General features: G+C 37.1%; 1 protein-coding gene across 3 annotated transcripts in view; it reads right to left on the bottom strand.

Moving 5' to 3' along the window:
• The window catches only part of HMCN1 (hemicentin 1), a 525163-nt gene that overhangs the window by 198851 nt on the left and 306207 nt on the right, over window positions 1-20105 (bottom strand). For all 3 annotated transcript variants that reach the window (XM_061160939.1, XM_061160937.1, XM_061160938.1), the window contains exons 31-36: window positions 11755-12033; window positions 10952-11233; window positions 10073-10181; window positions 8249-8418; window positions 6898-7052; window positions 2904-3027 (exon numbers count right to left, since the gene is read on the bottom strand). In XM_061160939.1, the coding sequence (XP_061016922.1) occupies window positions 2904-3027; window positions 6898-7052; window positions 8249-8418; window positions 10073-10181; window positions 10952-11233; window positions 11755-12033 (1119 nt within the window). The remainder of the gene's footprint in view (window positions 1-2903; window positions 3028-6897; window positions 7053-8248; window positions 8419-10072; window positions 10182-10951; window positions 11234-11754; window positions 12034-20105) is intronic.

Genomic DNA, 20105 nt, shown 5'->3' with positions numbered 1-20105 from the left:
AACAAATCCTAATTTAAAAAACAGCTATAGGATTGGTTAAACAATAAAAGAAATAATAAAATGACAGTTGCTTGCCTATAGATTTTTCAATGTCCCTCTTAATATACAGCACCAGACTTGGATATAATACTTTGGAAGCACTCAGAAAGCAAGAATATAAGAGGGCTACTGCAAACTTCTATTATTGACTTCTTAGCTTTATTACAAAATTGAATTATCAAATTAATAATTAGAGAGAGTCATTAATATCTCAAGTCCTTCAATGTGTCGTATCTTTAAGCCACTCTCTCCCTATTCTTATGCAATTTTTTTGGCCTCAGATTAATTTGTCATTTTTAACCTCTGAGGTCTTCGTGAAATCCATCAACTAATCCCTTAGAAATTCCTACCTCTTTTTTAACATCTCCAATTCTCCCTGAAATTATGAATACAAATACAAAAGAGGACAGGATCAAGTCTGGACCCATGTCCCTCCAATGCGACACAGTCATCATGAAGGCCAAGATGATACATCACTTTCTGTTCATATTCCTGTCACATGTCATGTTAACTACTTCCTCCAGGTTATCATGATCAATATTAGATTAGAAGTTCACTTCATCATTTATTCTTCCTTCAGGTTGATGAAATATTATCCAGACAAGTCAAGATCATATTAGAGGAAACATTTTCAGCTAGTAATATATCTTACTTATATTCTATGGTAATTCATATCAAGAAAACTGTTTTATATTTTCCGACTAGTCTGGTAGTTTTTTAAAAATCCTTACAGTGACCAATCTTGTGTTTCTCTCTTTCTTCACACTGATCCAGATATCCTCCAGCCTCCTTCCCCTGTCTCTGATGATTTTTCACTTGTGTACTCTAATTGAATCTCTTGCTAACATATATTTTGTTACCATATTTAGATAGTACATTGATAGACGTGTTATCTCAAATATTGGATCTGCTTTTTTCTTTTCTGTTGTTGCCCTGTGTTTGATAGGATACTTGAGTTCTTTCATGGACTCTAATCTTCAGTCAGTCTTGACTACACTGGCAAGTCTCTAGAACAGTCTTATAGTCTGGGCCAATGTTTCCCCATGTGAAGGCTCAGATTACTTGCATGAGAGATGCTGTTTCATGAGATGTGGGAATGGGTCCAGAAAGCTGTATTTCTAAAAAGCAATATATATGATTTTTATGAATACAAGTCTGGGAGCCCCAAATACTGAGGTCTGGTTTTTCCCAGTTCTGGAGACATGTTCTCTTCTCCACTACAGAGTCTTCATTTAAGTAATTTAAAGCAGTCTAGAGAATAAATAAATTCTCTTTTCTGGATAGCTTCTAAAAGAGTAGAAGTGGGAGATAATATTATATCTAAAACCTTTAAACCTTGAAAGCACTCTTCAAGTCAGATACTCAGAGAGATTAATTAAGTGACTTGCTCAAAGTTATACAGATCATGGTTAACAAAGACTTTAAACCAAAGTTGGCATGAGTCCAGTGCCTGAGATGATGGCAACATATCATGCTATCCTACTCACCCGCATTCTGTTAGCCAGCAATGGAGACCAGATTAGGATTGAAGCTATTGGAAAGGAGAAGATAAGCAATCCGTACGAAAAGGAGACAAGGAGACTCAGGGCAGGAAAACGGGGAAGGAGAGCAAGCCCACCCCCAACACACTCTTAGATGGAAGTTGAGGCTGAGTATATGCTGGAGACAGCTGCCAAAGAACACTGGAAAGATACAGAAGGCCTCACAAGGAATGCGGTAAATTCAAGGCAACTTAAGGAAGAGCAAGTCAATCTGTCCCCTAACCCTCAAGTATGGCGAGACAATTCCAAGATGGTTACAGTCAGATATTGATCACTAAGTTAATTATTCAATGAAAAACTAAAGGTCCTCTAAGAAATATGGTTTATGTATATGACATAAGTCAGATGTTCATATCTGAAAAACTGGGGAAAGAATAAAGTGGGTTTTTGGAAACATTTAGTGAATTGATCATTTGAATTTTTTAACTGGGTGATTTAATTAAAAGAAAACATGTAAAGAAACAGATTAGAAGAATTCAATATCCACACAAAATTTTTTCATTCACTTATTATTTACTCTTTCATTTGTCAAACATTTATTGGCTTCCTACTATATACCTAGAGTTAAGCTAAATGCTGGGGTGTTATTTCAGGTTAAGATCACTCAGTAAATATGGGGTGAATATATGAATGAATGGATGGAATGAATGAATAAAAGGCTTAACAAGCAATCACATGAATTAGAGAAAATGAACAAAGTATACAAGGAGATCTTCGCTAGCTCTCTGCAAATATCCTTGGCTGAATTAGGAAAGTCCAAACCTTCAATTCTTGGTCCTTTCTGATGAACCTCTACAGATCTGAAGTCTCACACTGACGGTCAGGGAGTCTTTCAAGTTTACTGTGAAGCTGTAATATTCATGAAGCATTCCATGGCCACTCAGACTTTTTATTAAAGTATACAAGAAAAGATCCTCAGTCAAAGATAGCTTCTACTCACTTCTAGCTTCTAAAAACAGATAGCTTCTAAAAATTCATCTTTTAGGCAGGCAAGACAATCACAGACAATGCGAAGGAAAAAATCTGCAACTTCTGGTTTTTCAACAAAAGTTGTCTGTATAAAGCTATCAGCTGACAGAATTGAAATAATTAAAACCCAAGGTAGTGTGTGTGTTTATGAGCTCTAGCATGTCTATTTGACAACATGAAAACTGAAGATCTTCGATATGAGTGATGACAATAATGTAAACTATATACTTTGCTCATATGGACTAAAATAAACACTCATCTCTTTTATATTACAATTCAATAAAAATGGGCCCAACATGTTTTTTAAAAAGGCCGCAGAAACACTCCTCTGTTAAGACATGGAGGTGCCATTACCATGTACATGCAGTTGAACGTGCTGCTGCGTCTCTCCAGCTGCATTGGTAGCCGCGCACGTGTATCTGCCAGCATCTTCCATCAGGGCTTTGGCGATTTGTAGAAGTCTACCAGAAGACTGTATCTAATCGGGATCAAAAAGGATGGCAACGTTCTGTACTTTACACGTGGACTTGAAAATATTTGCTGCATAGACAAACTCATTTAAGTTTATAATATCTAATTATATTCTTATGCTGGTATCTTAATTACCTTTTGACAGATTAGAGCCAGATCAGTTCATCATGCACAAGAAAACAGACTATTCTGAGTGAAAAGCTTTTCTTATGCATTGGAAAACACAAAGTAAAGTTACCTAAGGCCAGCCTGCTGGTATAGTCATAAAAGTCCACTGAATAAAAACGCTTTAGCACTGCAACTATGAGGTATGTGATGAAAACGTAGCTATTTGAAAAAAAAACATGGTTATATTTATATAACACTTCATAAATAGCTTTAAAACAACAATCTTTTTTGATTAAATGGTCACAGGGGCCAGAAAAACAATAAAAATTATAAAATATGAGTAATGGAAATGCAGATAAATTTCCTCCTGTCTGGTTTCCCTTATTTCCCTCTTAAGCATACGACAACCAGCCTCCACCATTTTGGAACTCGTGATTCTGTGGTTATACTTTGAAACTGATTATTCAGGGGTTAGCAGTAACTTCCTTTTTTTAAGATTTCTTTTGACGTGGACCATTTTTTAAAGTCTTTATTGAATTTGTTACAAGACTGCTTCTGCTTTATGTTTTGGTTTTTTTCAGCCGTGAGGCATGCGGGATCATAGCTCCCCAACTAGAGACTGAACCCCCTGCATTAGAAAGCAAAGTCTCAAGCACTGGACCGCCAGGGAAGTCCCACCAGTAACTTCTAATCCCAGCACCCAGCAGTCTAGGCAGTGAGCTAATACTACAGCATTCGGCATTGTGGACTTCCTACTCCTTCAGTCACTCCTGTCTCTGGTAGTTGAAGAGACAGTACTCCCTCAGTTTTCACTCTCTGACTTTCTTAGTAGATTACAGAACCTGCTTCTTCCTCCTGTCCCATAAACAGGAAACTTGGCTCTCTGATAGTTTTCATCCAAACCCATGTCTTTGATGAAGAATCCTGTGCAGGCTCCTAAATTTACAGGACTGGCCTCAACTTCTCTCCTGAGCTTCCAACTGTCTGCTGGACAAGTCAGCACATGACATGAAACACCTCCAAAACAAAGCTTATAACTGTTTTCCGTGTATTTCTGAACCTAATTCTCATGTCATGTTTCCAGTCTTGTTTAATGGCACCGGTCATCTGGGTTTCAGAGGCCACTTTGACTCTCCTAGTAATCAGGCCATGCTCAGATCCCTTGCCTCCATTCTCACAGCCACTGTGGGATTATAATAGCTCCTTAATTTATATTCCAGTGTCTCCAGCCTCCCAAATTGCTAATCTGCCTTGCATACTGTTGCCAGAATAATTTGTCTAAAACACAAATTTGATCCTTTTACCAGTCCCCCTTCAAAGCTCATGCACGGCTCACCACTTTGCCCAGAACGAAACTGGAGCTCAGCAAAACCTTCCAGGCTCACCACATTCTGACCCCAGATGATCTCTCTGTATGCTGCCATGTACACTCCCACTTAACTTCTTCTCCAGTCATACTGTACTAAACATGGCAAGCACACATTCACATTCACTTTTGGACTTTCACACATGGCCTTTAAAAAGTGCCATAATTTCTTAAGACTCTGCGTTACATCAGTTTTCTCTCCTGTTTCTTCTCACTCTTTATGCTGCCCTTGAATTAAGTCATCCCTGTCCATGAGTTTCAAATATCATAATGTGTCAATATCTACAGCTATCCTTTGAGCTCCAAGACCATATATTCAATGGTCTACCTGGGATCTCCACTAGTTTATTTCAAGATCATCTTAACCCTAAAAAGTCTAAAACTCATAGTTTTTCCCCCTCAAACTTGTCTGCCTCCAAAATCTCCTTTCTCACTGGATGGCATCACTATCTATGCACTTGTGTATATTAGATTCCTACTAGTTTTTCTTGATATTCCCCACTCCCTCACCTGTTATCAACAATCTATAATCAAGCTCTAATGATTTAACCAGTAAATAACTCTCAGATATATCCATGTATCTTCAACTCTGTGGCCAGTAGATGAGTTCAAATTTCTATCTTTTCTCTCCTAGACAAAAATAAGTAAGTTCAACTGATTTCCACGTATCTACTCTTGACTCCTTCAATTCATTCTCTAAAGAGGCCTAGGTAACTACTGAAAATGTAAGCCTGCTCAAGTCATTTTTCTCTGAAAACTCTTCAAAAACCTCCCATTGCTTTAAAGTGAAAATAAAATCATTAACATGACTCAAATACTTTCTAACATCCTCTGATCTCTTCTAATATTATTTCTCCCTTGCTCTTGCTTCCCTAAGCCAATGGCTTGCTTTCAGGTTCTCAAGAGGTGTCATACTGCCCTTTAAGTTCTTTGCCCATAAACATCTTCTCTGAAAGATTCTACTCAGCTCTCTTCTATTAACTTTTCCATTAACTCCATGTGTTCTTCAGATGTCTCCTTACAGACTTTCTTCATAAATTACCCTCATGCTTTTGGAAGAGGTCATTGAGAGGAAGTGACCGCCTGCATGACCTGTGAGCTGGACTCAAGCATTTGGAGGCTCCTGACCCTCTCCTCGTGTTTGGAATGTGCATTCCATCTGCCTCTCCAGTGCCAGACACTGCCCAAGGATATAGCCTTGAGATAGTAGTGTGGTGTTGAGACCATCTGAATGGATATGTGACTAAACCTAGTTAGGGCCTCTATATAAACTTCTAAGATTTGGTAGGCAGGTGAGGAGATGTATCCATCTTACAAACATTCAAGACAAGCCTGGAAAGTAAGTTCCCTTGCTTATTAAACCTGCTGCTACCAATCTGGAGTGCTGTGACTCCTACTGAGGTCTCTCTCTCCCCTCTGAATAGGAAGGTGGTTTTAGATTACACCCGAGAAGCTCCAGGGGTTGCAAACCACACATGCTCAAAGGCAGCATTTCTTATTATCTGTTCTTAAACCTCTCTAAACTCTCTCTTAAAATTACTCATTCCTGTCTCCAATTATACTTTTGTATGATTATATGATAAATATCTGTCTCACAGGTAAGCAGTTGTTTACCTGCACTATATTAGAAGGCTATGTATTAAATCTTTTGTTAGCACAGAATGTGTGAGATTAATTCCACTAGATTTGGAATAGGAATAATAAATGAACAGATACCATCACTTCTGCCAGGAAAAGAACTTTGCATATCCCTCACTACTGAAACTTACCTCAAGCAAAGTGCAAGCCCATTTTAGTCAATTAACCTGATCTTAGAAGAAAAATCTATTATTTTAAATGCATCATTTAAATCACTCAGGTTTACAATCTACCCATCTCTTAATTCAACAAATATGTACTGACTATAGTTATATGCCAGGGACTACACTCAGTATGAAAGATACAGAAATGAACTTACTCATAGAGACTGGTCTCTGTCATCTTGAAGATTATAAACTAAACTATATTTTCCAAGACATATTTCACCTAGGCTTATGTAGTCATAACTCCACTTTAATCCCAGTCAAAGGTGACCATATTTGGGATACTCTGACTTAGTACTGATGAACTGTTCATCTGTGGGACACTGGTTTTTTTAACAAGTAAAACAGGCATACGTTGAGATAATACAAATAACAACCACTATGTTAAAATCAACATCATTGCTGAAGTTATTAGTCTTTAATTCCATTTTTCAAGTCAAAATATTAAACTAAATTCTAAACAAGCCTAAGGACAACACATAATATTTTACTGCATTTCCTGCAAAATCTGTCCAACAGGAAAATCTATAGTTAAGAAAAGAGAATATGACAGCTCCTTATATAGCTTTACCATCTTTGACATAATAATATTCATACTTACTTTGAGGTTTCCTTGGGCAGTGTTGACAGGTTGTCCATCTTTCAACCATGTAATAGATGGATTTGGAATGCCATTAGCTATGCACTGCAAGGTGATGGGCTTGTACTTTAATACAGCTCTCTCAGAAAGACCTGAGGATTTGATTGTTGGAGGAACTAGATTTAAGGAAAAGAGAAGAGAAGGAAGGAAAGAAAGAAGGAAGAAAAAAGAAAGTTGAGGAGGGGACAGAGGGCGAGAGGGAACAAAAACCATAATCAGGAGAATCAATACTTAAAGATCTGTATTCCAAAACTTGAAAGTTTAAAATTTAGAAAGGAAAAGATCACAAAATAACAAACAACAAAATAAATTCACCAATGCATTTCATTTATCATTTTCAGCAATTTTAGAGTTACATATTTCTTAAGTAGGATCTCTAATTCTCCAAAGAATAAGTAAATTGTGTTTACAGCAACTGCAATCCACATGTATGTTTGGCTTACAACCTTTTGGTCTGTTTTCCTAATGTATTATGACCTTCCATTTCTCCAGAACTGCCTCATTTAATCAGGGTGCATTTCCAGTACCCATATTTATACCACATGAATCTGTCCCCAGCAGGGCTGATTAAATCCAGAATGGTAATCTGATTTAAGCTGGGCTTGCCAGATTTCCTCCCTCAAGAACTGGAATTGACAGTGAGAAACGGGATTGGCTATATTCTATCATGGGATTGAAAAAGTGGGGGGAAAAAAACAATCTGCCTGGGAAGATTGAAACTGATGTTCATAGAAACCTCTGCTTGTAGCTTCCAAAGGCTCTCCAGTTTCTTCTTCCAGTCCTTCTCTTCCCAAGGACAACTAGCAAGTGAGATACATAATACCCTGGCAGAGGTTTGCTGTTGTCAGAGTAATGGTTCTAACCCTATTATGCCAGTTCCAAGAATACACTTATGTGCCCTGGATCCCGCATCATACCTTCAGCCTCCATTTCTGGAAATGACTTAATTCACACTCCCTTCTGTTTTGGCTGAAAGCTTGAATGCTTATAACCCCCCTTTATTTGCTGCCTATCTCTTCTTTGATCTCATTGCTCAGGCCCTTTCATGCTATGTAGAATATACCTCCTACCATTTAAATTCCATCTCAATTCATTCACATGGTTATCTCGTGGTTAAATCTTCCGTGTTAGTAAAGTGCCTTAAATTTTTCCATTATTTAACTCAAATTTTCATCCAAATTCACATTCAAATTTGTACTACTTTCCACAATGCAAGATTTATCCAGATTAATGAGTCACAATCTGAATTAGATACTGAAACGATGCATAAATGAATTTTCAGTGAAATGTCCCTGTCCCTTCTTCAGCATACCATGAACAGTTACTTCAAATTCCTTCTTGCGGTCTCCAGCAGCGTTTGTTGCTACACACCGGTAAAGGCCTGTGTCTGACACCTGAGCTTGGGCAATAACCAGTTTGCGTCCACTTAGTAGGATCTTGACTCCATCTCTTTCATCAATGAGCTGGCCGTCCTTCAGCCACCTACAGAAACAGGGCAAAAAGAAGTCTGGAGATATATTTTAAATAACTGCATTCCTAAATCATCAATCAACCATTCTATCTATTTTGGAGAAACTACATTTACTAATATATAGTGGACTTATATATTTATATATGTCGGGAAGATCCCCTGGAGAAGGAAATGGCAACCCACTCTAGTATTCTTGCCTGGAGAATCCCATGGATGGAGAAGCCTGGTGGGCTACAGTCCACGGGGTCTGCAAAGAGTCGGACACAACTGAGCGACTTCACTTTCTTTCCTTACACATATATTTGGGCTTCCCAGATGGCACTAGTGGTTAAGAATCTGCCTGCCTAATGTAGTAGATATAAGAGACATGGGTTCAATCCCTGAGTTGGGAAGACTCCCTGGAGAAGGGCATGGCAACCCACTCCAGTATTCATGCCTGGAGAATCCTATGAACAAAGGAGCCTGGCGGGCTACAGTACATAGGGTCGCAAAGAGTCAGATACAACTGAAGCGACTGAGCACAACACAGAAGAGCATGATATATTTACATATATTCTCAATTATGTACTTGCCTAATTTCCCATTTGCTCACTCTATGAAATAAATTGGAAATCAGGAAAAGAAAAAGTTTAAAAAGAAGTTGGCATATTGTAGGAAACCAAAGAACTATGTGTACAGGTCTTCATTTTTTTTAATTAATGCCGAGCTACAAAAAGAGGCAAACGCTCCTACATGTCTCTCACTTCCAATGTTTAGATAATATTAACAGCAAAACACACACAATCCTAAAACATCTGTAAAATAAAACTCTAAAATCATATGGTATTTTATAAATTTTAGTTTATTATGAGTTATCACTTTCCATTTAGTTTATAATCATGTGTGTGTGCTTAGTCGCTCAGTCATGTCCAACTCTTTGCAACCCCATGGGCTGTAGTCCACCAGGCTCCTCTGTCCATGGAATTCTCTGGGTAAGAATACTGGAGTGGGTTGCCAAGCCCTCCTCCAGGGGATCTTCCCAACCCAGGGACTGAACCCAGGTCTTCCTCATTGCAAGCAGATTCTTTACTGTCTGAGCCACTAGAGAAGCCCATAATCATGTGTGGAGCTATTTTATTCCAACAACTAGTTCAGCATCTGTTCGTTTGCATATCCCATAGCACCTCAGAAATGAAAGGTAAGTAATCAAGAAATACTTTGTGAATGAAGGAATGAGAATAAAAGAATTGGTAGTCATATATTCATGTTAAGTTCCTCTATTTCTCTATTTCTGGTACAATGTTTTAAATTTATTTGTTCATTAAACATCTCAGTGCTTCAAGAAGATCTGATAGATAATACTTAATATTCTGTTCCTATGAATTGAAAATGTAATTTTTAAGAGCATATAATGAATTCCTCTAATGGAGCAGATTTATGGGCCCTGTGAGTATCAGATAAAAGTTGCCTTGCATTGAGTTAGCCAAAAAGCTTATTCAGCTTTCTTCTGCCAAATGGTATTTTTGGCCAACTCAATTACAGAATACATCTTTTAATAAAAGAGGTATATAATCAGTGTAACTTTACACTATCGCTTTTTAGTGACACAGAACCTCTTTCAAAATAGCTTTAAAACTCTCAAATAAAAAAGTGGGAGGTATTTAGAAGACATACCAAAGCCCTTACATGATAGTTGGTGGAGGAGAACCTGTCACTTGACAATCTAGTTCCAGCAAGTTATTGACAATTACAATGAAGTAAGACGTTTCATCTCCTCCTTCTATAGCTGGTGGCACTACAAAAAAAGAGGGATGAAACATACAAAGAAATGTATAAAAGAGAAAATACAGTATCCATTAAGCAATACTAAGTTGTTCTTTAGAAGGCTGCTAAGTATCACAGTCATTTGGTACATGAAGGATACTTGAAATGGACTCTATGATATGTTTTATAATATGCATTTGCCAGGGTCAATAAATATACTTATGACACACTGCATTTTTCTCAGCGAACCGAGCACAATGGCACTGCTGATGCTAAGAGAACATAGTCAATTCATATCTTACGTTGTTTATTGTCATTAGAATATGACAAGGGAACCTCAAAAATTGGGCCTGCATTGGAAGTTTCATTTCATTTCATAAAGAGAGACTCAAGGCTACAAGATGACTTCCCAGGGTCCACAGACTGTTTCTTGTTGCTTAGCACAGTGTTCATGACACGTTGTCACTCAACGCACAGATACTGTCACAGATGTAAAAATGTTACTCACGGTCACAGCGAGAGACCATGCTGTTACTGTAATCAGATTTTGTCACAGATGTAAAAATGCATCTATCTATCTAAAAAGTATACCTATCAGAATAGGTGGAAGATTCAGGTGGGTTTTTAGATCTTGGGACTCTGGTGGTCAATCCACCATTCAGTAATAGGTAGTCCAGAGTTGAACAAATAAGTAAACCTTCTCTAAGATTGTTTGATTATTTCACAAACACAAAAGCATTTCATAAACAAGGCTGGTTGTGCTATGAACATGAGAATACAGGGGGTGGCCTTCTCATTTACCTAAGACATCAACTTCGTATTTGATTTCCTTTTCTCCTGCCACACTCGTAGCCACACACACATACTGGCCCCGATCGACTTCTAGGGCACGTGTGATTTCTAGTTTCTTCCCACCAGCTTCTATGCGGATGTTGCCACCGGCTTTCACAGGTACACCGTCTTTCAACCAGGTTAGAACTGGAGGAGGGTGGCCGGCAGCTCTACACTCCAGTGTCAGTGAATGAGCAACAATCACTTGCTTATTCAGAGGCGCAGCCAAGTCACCTTCGATCATTGGAGGAACTAGAGGCAGAAAAAAGCAATATTTCAGGCAATGCTTTGGAATCGTAATGAAATAAAGGGGATTTGTCTTTTTACTCATACAGGTTGACTATAGGATCTATAGTCAAACTATAGTTATGTCCCTCCTCCACTAAGCTACTGAGGAAAGAATTTCTTGGTTCTGCTTATCTACAACTGTTGTAAATATTGTGGGTTACTCTGTACCATGTCTGGTCTACAAAGGACAAACTAGAGAGAAGGATCTTAGTCCTAAGAACTACTTTACATTCTCCATAAAAATCAAATGGTCTAGATTCCTAGGAGCCAAAGGCAAATGACTGACTGAATGAATGATCACTTCTTACGAATCTTAGTTTCTAAAAAATTTTTTCCAAATCAGAGGACAAATTCTTCCAATTTCAATCCATAAATATAGAAGACAATACAACCCAGCAGGGATTTATCAGTGAACAAATTGGATGTCGGTGTATTAGGAAGCATAGGCAGAAAGAACATAATAAAAACATACGTGTTTTCCTTACCATAGATATCCACATGGAATGATTTTTCAGCAGTTCCAGCAACATTGGTTACTTGACACTTATATGTCGCTGAATCAGAGAGCTGTGCTCGAGGGATATGAAGAAATTGTCCTTTTTCAACATAAAGTGCTTGTGAGCTGGATATAACTGGCTGGCCATCCTTATACCAAGTAATAACAGGCATTGGAAGTCCTCGTGTTTCACATTCCAGTTTAATTATGCTGTTGATCAAAGCTGACACTTCTGTGGTGACATTCCCTCCTTTAATACTAGGTGGAACTACAAAGGATTTCAGAACACAAACAAGGCTTCTAAGTTTTAGCATCTGCATAAAAGTCTCAAATGAATGCTCCAGATGTTTAAATAATGCAGTAAAGTAAATATGAATTAAAGACAGTTAGGAAGTCTGTGATTTATCTATCGATAATTAGTTGCCTGGGGATTCCCTGGTGGCTCAGTGGTAAAGAACCTGCCTGCAAACGCAGGAGATGCAGGATCGATCCCTGAGTCTGGAAGATCCCCTGGAGTAGGAAATGGCAACTCACTCCAGTATTCTTGCCTGGAGAATCCCATGGACAGAGCAGCCTGGCGGGCTACAGTCCACAAGGTTGCAAAGAGTCAGATACAACTTAGCAACTAAATGATAATAACAACAATCAGTTGCCTGTCTTGTCAAAACAATCTTCATCACCCTCCTTTTGGGAGTCAGATTTCAGTAAAAGTAGAAACTCAGTTTTCATTTCAGGGGTTCATTTAAGTCCAATAGATCATGTTACTGTAACTAAGAAAGTCATGTTTAACAAACAAAGCAAAACAAAACTAAATCCCACTTAGAGTAAATAACAGTAAGTTTGAAATCAGGCCAAGAGAGCAAAAATGTGAGATGAGGTAAAACTGTATGCCCTTTCCCCAGGAAATAAAAAAGGTCGAAGTGCTTTTAGAACCCAGCTACTGGTAAGAACTGTAGAGCCTAACTTTTGCTTACTTTTGCTTACTTTTTTTTCTTTGGAACCACAGAGAGTTCATTCACTGAACTATACTCATCTAATTGGTTGCATGTGTATCTTCCATAATTCAGCAACCACATGCCTGGCCTCTCACACCACATGAGGACTGTGCTGCGGGAAAAACAATGCCACTGGCTCAAGCCCTGCTGTATACTCTGAACACGATCATGCCAAGATTCTGCTATCATTCCAATAGCTTAAAAGAAATCAAATGGCATGTGCCTGAATTTGAGTGTCTTATTTTTTTACATCAATTTTTAGTTTAGAAGAGAATGTTTTTCTTATGGGATGAGAGTTACAAGTTTTGGAAGCACAATCACAACGGTAGAGTGCCATTCTCATCAATTGTATCAAGGATACACAATATCAACATGGCATATCACTGATGATGTTGACCTTCATCACCTGGTTGAGGTAGATATTGCTATGTTTCTCTACTGGAAAGTTACTCTCTTTTGCCCTTTTGAAAATAATCACTCTTCCCAGCCCACAGGTATCAGGTGAGGAGCTATTATGTTCTACTTCCTTGAGAGGGGGAAACTACCTACATAATTTTTTTGGGGATTCTCTGTATGGGAGATTTGTCTCTCATCCCCACTTTATCTATTTCTATCAATATAGACTCATGGAGACTTATTATACTTTGAGTATGATCCAACACTATATTATTTCATTGTTCAAATTTTTCCAGTTATGGCCATTAAGAACAATTCCAATTGACCCTACCTAAGCACCTAGATAGCATATTAAAAAGCAGAGACATTACTTTGCCAACAAAGGTCCATCTAGTCAAGGCTATGGTTTTTCCAGTGGTCATGTATGGATGTGAGAGTTGGACTGTGAGGAAAGCTGAGCGCCAAAAAATTGATGCTTTTGAACTGTGGTGTTGGAGAAGACTCTTGAGAGTCCCTTGGACTGCAAGGAGATCCAACCAGTCCATCCTAAAGGAGATCAGTCCTGGGTGTTCATTGGAAGGACTGATGCTGAAGCTGAAACTCCAATACTTTGGCCACCTCATGCGAAGAGTTGACTCATTGGAGAAGACCCTGATGCTGGGAGGGATTGGGGGCAGGAGGAGAAGGGGACGACAGGAAGAGGTGGCTGGATGGCATCACCGACTCGATGGCCATGAGTCTGAGTAAACTCCGGGAGTTGGTGATGGACAGGGAAGCCTTACGTGCTGCGATTCATGGGGTCGCAAAGAGTCAGACATGACTGAGCGACTGAACTGAACCGAACCCCTTTGACATACATCACATTATTTTTGTACTTTCTTGTTTTCTGCTCCTACTAGAGGCTCCAGGCTCATCTATATATTCCCTGCCCCAGCCCTGCCCCAGAAATAGAAGTAACTATTTCTCCTAGAAGCTCTGGTTCTTTTTAGTGAAAAGAACATTAGAAAACAATATCTGAATCTCAGTGAAATTCCTTAATGTTTTCTGATAATTGTTCTTAGAACCAGTTCATAGTGACAAACATTCATATACACATTTTTTTCTCACACATAAATGAAGGCAAGATCTACAGGCACACCTCGTTTTATTGCACTTTGACTTACTGTGCTTTGCAGACATTGAATTTTTCACAAACTGAAGGTCCGTGGCAACCTGCATTGAGGAAGTGTATTGGCACTATTTTTCCAAAAGCATGGGCTTACTTGCCATCTCCATCACATTTTGGTGGTTATATCAATGTTTCAAGCCTTTTCATTATTTTATATTTGTTGTGGAGAGCTTTGATCAGTGATTTTAATGTTACTACTATGACTTGCTAAAGACTCAGATGATAGCATTTTTTAGCAATAAAGTATTTTTTAAAATTAAGTTTTAAGACATAATACTTTTGTACATCTAATAGGGAAACTAAAAAAAAAATGTGTCTGACTCACTTTATTGCAATATTTATTGTGGTGGTCTGGAACTAAACCTGCAGTATCTCAGATGTATACCTACATTGTGAGGTGAATTTGATGGTAGAATAATTTTTCTATAAGGTAATTTACTCTATAGATCAAGGCAGCAGCTCACAGGCTAAGCATGGAGATGCTGAATCAAGTGTAGTTTTTACATTTTTGAACAATTGGGAAAAAAAAGCAAAATAATAATATTTTGTGACATGTAAAAATTATATGAAATTCCAACTTCAACACCCATTAAGTTTTACTGGAATACAATCATGTTCATCTGTTTGGGTACTGTCCATGCCTACTTTCACTTCTACAATGACCAAGTTAAATTGTTGCAATAAATACCAAATACGGTGTTCTCATTGCTTCTCACTGTTGTTCAGCTCACCATAAATTTCAGTGACACAGTTATAACCAAATAGCATTTGAAGTGCCATAAATATCACCATACCGTGATATTTTATTTTACCTTTATTACTAGTGCATACTCCTCACATCAAAACATTGAAAATAAAAGAGAGAAAAATGGGCTTTAAAATGTAACATTTTTAAAGCACAGCACATTGTGGATTATTCTGCTATTAAGTTCAATAGCAAAGCACTCAGTTTATTTTTTAATAACAGTATAGCTGTTTTAAAAAAATATAGTGTTATTAAAATCAGTGTATACTAACTTTAGAAGACTAAGCACTCATCACAATATTTCCCACTCAAAGAAAGACAACAGATAAATGAATAAAAAATGGAATGTTTCCTTAAGCAGAATTTCTTCACAATGATAAAAAGTCAAAATAAGCCTACAATTTAAGTTTCTTAGTGGCTCATTTGTTAGCCAAGGAAGGAAAGCCTTTAATTTAAGAGTGATTTAAGTATAATAAGCCAAGAATGATTGCATTAGCAAAGAACTGTGTCTAATCAGTTTGTTTAAGACTATTAGCTTTTCCATAAGAATAACTGCTTGAAGAGTTGAGAACATTGACAACATTAATAATTTTATTTAAAAGGACTTTTCTGAACAATTATTCTTGGCTCTTAACACATTGACAGATGTTGCTGATACTACTTAGTTGTCTTTTATTTGATAAGTCAATGCCATGTTTGAATATACTGAAGAATTGGCCACTAAGAATAGCCTGCATGGAACAATTGCAACTTCAACGAAGTTGAAAAAACACTAATTGATTACAGTCTGAAGTGGAATCTGTTAAGATGTGCTATAACTGATGGTGATAAAAAATACCATTGGTTTAGAGAAATTTACTAAGGTTATTAGGGAAATTTACAAGGCTTATTAAAATGTACAGTTTTAAAAGTATCTTTATTCTTTGTAGTATTAATCAGCAAGCACTTGTGTAAAATATTCATGAGTTATTAAGCCAGTACTGTCCATGGTGTATCTTACTTGCTCTTATGGACTTAAATACCATCAGTTCCATGAATTTTTGTCAGAATTAAAAGGTGAATATAATGAATTACCCTAACTTATAGCCATTTAATGTCTTAATGATGGAAAAATTAAATTGCGCTTGATACTAAGACTGAATTTTCTTTGAATGAGAATTGTTCTCAAACACCATTATTGCCTACTGAATGGCTGTGGAACTTAGTTTTACTACCAACTTGACAATGTTTCTTAATAAATTCAACTTAAAATTATCAGACAAAATCAGCTCTTAAATGCAAAATCTATATTGCTTAATGAGTCTTGCTAACGGTTTGTCAATTTTATTTTTTCAAAAAACCAGCTTTTAGCTTGCTTTTTGCTATTGTCTCTTTAGTTTCTTTTGCATTTATTTCTGCCCTAATTTTTAAGATTTCTTTCCTTCTACTAACCCTGGGGTTCTTCATTTCTTCCTTCTCTAGTTGCTTTAGGTATAGAGTTAGGTTATTTATTTGACTTTTTTCTTGTTTCTTGAGGTAAGCCTGTAATGCTATGAACATTCCCCTTAGCACTGCTTTTACAGTGTCCCATAGGTTTTGGGTTGTTGTGTTTTCATTTTCATTCGTTTCTATGCATATTTTGACTTCTTTTTTGATTTCTTCTATGATTTGTTGGTTACTCAATGTTTATCGCAGCACTGTTTATAATAGCCAGGACATGGAAGCAACCTAGATGCCCATCAGCAGATGAATGGATAAGGAAGCTGTGGTACATATACACCATGGAATATTACTCAGCTGTTAAAAAGAACTCATTTGAATCAATTCTAATGAGATGGATGAAACTGGAGCCCATTATACAGAGTGAAGTAAGCCAGAAAGATAAAGACCAATACAGTATACTAACACATATATATGGACTTTAGAAAGATGGTAACGATAACCCTATATGCAAAACAGAAAAAGAGACACAGAAATACAGAACAGACTTTTGGACTCTGTGGGAGAAGGCGAGGGTGGGATGTTTCAAGAGAACAGCATCAAAATATGTATATTATCTAGGGTGAAACAGATCATCAGCCCAGGCTGGATGCATGAGACAAGTGCTCAGGCCTGGTGCACTGGGAAGACCCAGAGGGATCGGGTGGAGAGGGAGGTGGGAGGGAAAAGACCCTGATGCTGGGAAAGATAGAAGGCAGGAGAGGGGATCGGGATGGGGAACACATGTAAATTCATGGCTGATTCATGTCAATGTATGACAAAAACCACTACAATACTGTAAAGTAATTAGCCTCGAACTAATAAAAATAAATGGAAAAAAAAAATCTATATTGCTGATAGTCATTCTGTTGTTTGTATCACAAGTTGCTCTATGCATTTTCCATTCTGTCAAACAAAACTTAGATCTTGATTTCCCTACAAATTTGCAATGAATATACTTTCTGAACTCAACGTTCAGTTTCAATAACATTTATCAGATTTTGATGCAAATGCAGAAAACCTTCCACATTTAAAGTCCATTTATCTCTGAAAATGAGGTCCTTCCATCTAACCCTCAATTGTAATTGATTAGCTGGTTAGTAGAACGGCAGGGTGAAAGTCAAATATTAAGAGAATATAACAGAATACTACAAATGCCTTTTAAGTAATGAATATAATCAATTAAAATCATGTTTGTGAAATGACATCAGTATTTGAATATCTATTTTCATGAAAAGACATTTTCAAAGACGAAATACATAAAATCTCATTACAGATCAGTATTAACAGATGAACACCTGAATTCAGCTTTGGTGATAGTAATCATTAACTCTGAACTCTTAGTAAAATGTTACCCTTCCAAAGGAACTCCATTCTCTTTAGTAGACTTGTATTACAACATATTTTATAATTTTTATAATTGCCAGAAAGAATATCAAACAATTAATTAGTAGACATTTATTTCTATTTTTATATAAATACCTACATAATATCATTGATTTTCTCACAGTCTGAAAAACCTAAAATATTTTCCAACTTTGTTGTTGTTCAGTTGCTCAGTTGTGTCCGACTCTTTGCAACCCCATGGACTGCAGCACGCCAGGCTTCCTTGTCCCTCACCATCTCCTGGTGTTTGCCCAAGTTCATGTCCATTGAGTCACTGATGCTATCTAAAGATCTCATCTTCTGCTGCCCTCTTCTCCTTTTGCCTTCTATCTTTCCCAGCATCAGGATCTTTTCCAATGAGTCCTGTGGCCATTGCTGAGTTTTCCAAATTTGCTGACATATGGAATGCAGAAGTTTAACAGCATCTTATTTTAGGATTTGAAACAGCTCAGCTGGAATTCCATCACCCCCCACTAGATTTGTTCATAGTGATGTTTCCTAAGGCCCACTTGACTTCACACTCCAGGATGTCTGGCTCTAGGTGAGTGACCATAGCATCATGGTTATCCCAGTCATTAAGACCTTTTTTTGTATAGCTCTTCTGTGCCTTCTTGCCAGCTCTTCTTAATCTCTTCTGCCTCTGTTAGGTCCCTACTGTTTCTATCATTTACGGTGCACATTCTTACATGAAATCTTCTTGAAGAGATCTCTAGTCTTTGCCATTCTGTTGTTTTCCTCTATTCCTTTGCACTGTTTATTGAAGAAGGCCTTCTTATCTTTCCTTGAAATTCTTTGGAACTCTGCATTCATTGAGTTGCATATATCTTTTCCTTTCTCCCTTGCTTTTTAGCTTCTCTTATTTCCTCAGCTATTTGTAAAGCCTCCTCAGACAACCACTTTGCCTTCTTACATTTCTTTTTCTTTGGGATGGTTTTGGTCACTGCCTCTTGTACAATGTTATGAAACTCTGTCCATAGGTCTTCAGGCATTCTACCAGATTTAATTCTTTGAATCTAATTATCAATGAGTAAATCTACCTATTTACCATCTTTCCCTTTATAAAAAAGGTTTGTCAAGTTCTGCTACAAATAGTTAATATAAATTCAAGCCACCATTTTTAAATCTTAAGAAAGAGCATTTACTCAGACTTAAATTTTAATTTTGATTTCAGCCTATTGACATTAATCTGGAAATGTATATCAACTCTATGGCTCAAATTGTCTAAATAAACTGGCTAGCCTAATTAGTTGGATGATAAATTAATGAAATCAAGAACATAGGTTCAAACAACTCCTTACCCTCCATGAATGTTTTACAAAGGAATATCACTTGTACTGAAAAGGGTTTGTTTAAAAAGTTTGTGTTTATGAATTGAGAAAAATTACTCAAAAAACATTTCTAGCTGACAGCAGAACAATATACCATCTACTGCTTAAATTTCCCAGATAAATATTTCTTCCTGCTTCAATTTATCTCACATATACTTTTCTGAGTCCTATACTTCTGTTTGAGGAAAGGTGTTACAGGTAAATGCTATGAATCCACTGTATATTAAAATGTACCATGTATATATACTCAAAAACTTTTACACCATTTGTGGAAATTCTCAGATCTGAAACTTATCCATGATTAAGTTAAAAATCTTTACCTCAAAGTACTAGCTATGAATTTGCACAATCTCCCCATAGGTTATTAAATGCTCATTTATTTCCTTTTCCTTTTCACATTCATTTCCCCTCATTTTCCCTCCATATCTTTTATTTTTCACTCATATTTTCTCTCCATTTCTTTCCTTATTCAGGCAAAATGTGCATTTCTGCCTTTCAGGTGCATCAGATCCAGCTGCTTTATCCTCACATAAATAAAGAAGATGAATGAATCAGCTGCAGTGAGAAACACATTCTCAACCTGAGATCTATATTAGTATTCCTCACAGTTCATCCAAGTATGGTCAATGTTTCATTTATTCTTATAAATAAAAGCATTTTCACAAGTGAAATAAAATAAGCTTAAGATTACACACTCAGAGGGGTAGACGAGCTTGCCAGAGAAGAAATGGTATTATTTCCTAATTATAATACTTAAAATTTCAGTGCTAGAACGCCTTTCATCTCTGACAATCTTAGGTTTAATCATTCATTAGAGGCCTCTCCCCTGTGTGCCTGAGGGCATGATACTGAATGAACAAGAGG

Source organism: Dama dama, chromosome 14 (assembly GCF_033118175.1).
Source record: "Dama dama isolate Ldn47 chromosome 14, ASM3311817v1, whole genome shotgun sequence".
Classification (NCBI taxonomy): domain Eukaryota; kingdom Metazoa; phylum Chordata; class Mammalia; order Artiodactyla; family Cervidae; genus Dama; species Dama dama.
This window is presented reverse-complemented; position numbering and strand designations above follow the sequence as displayed.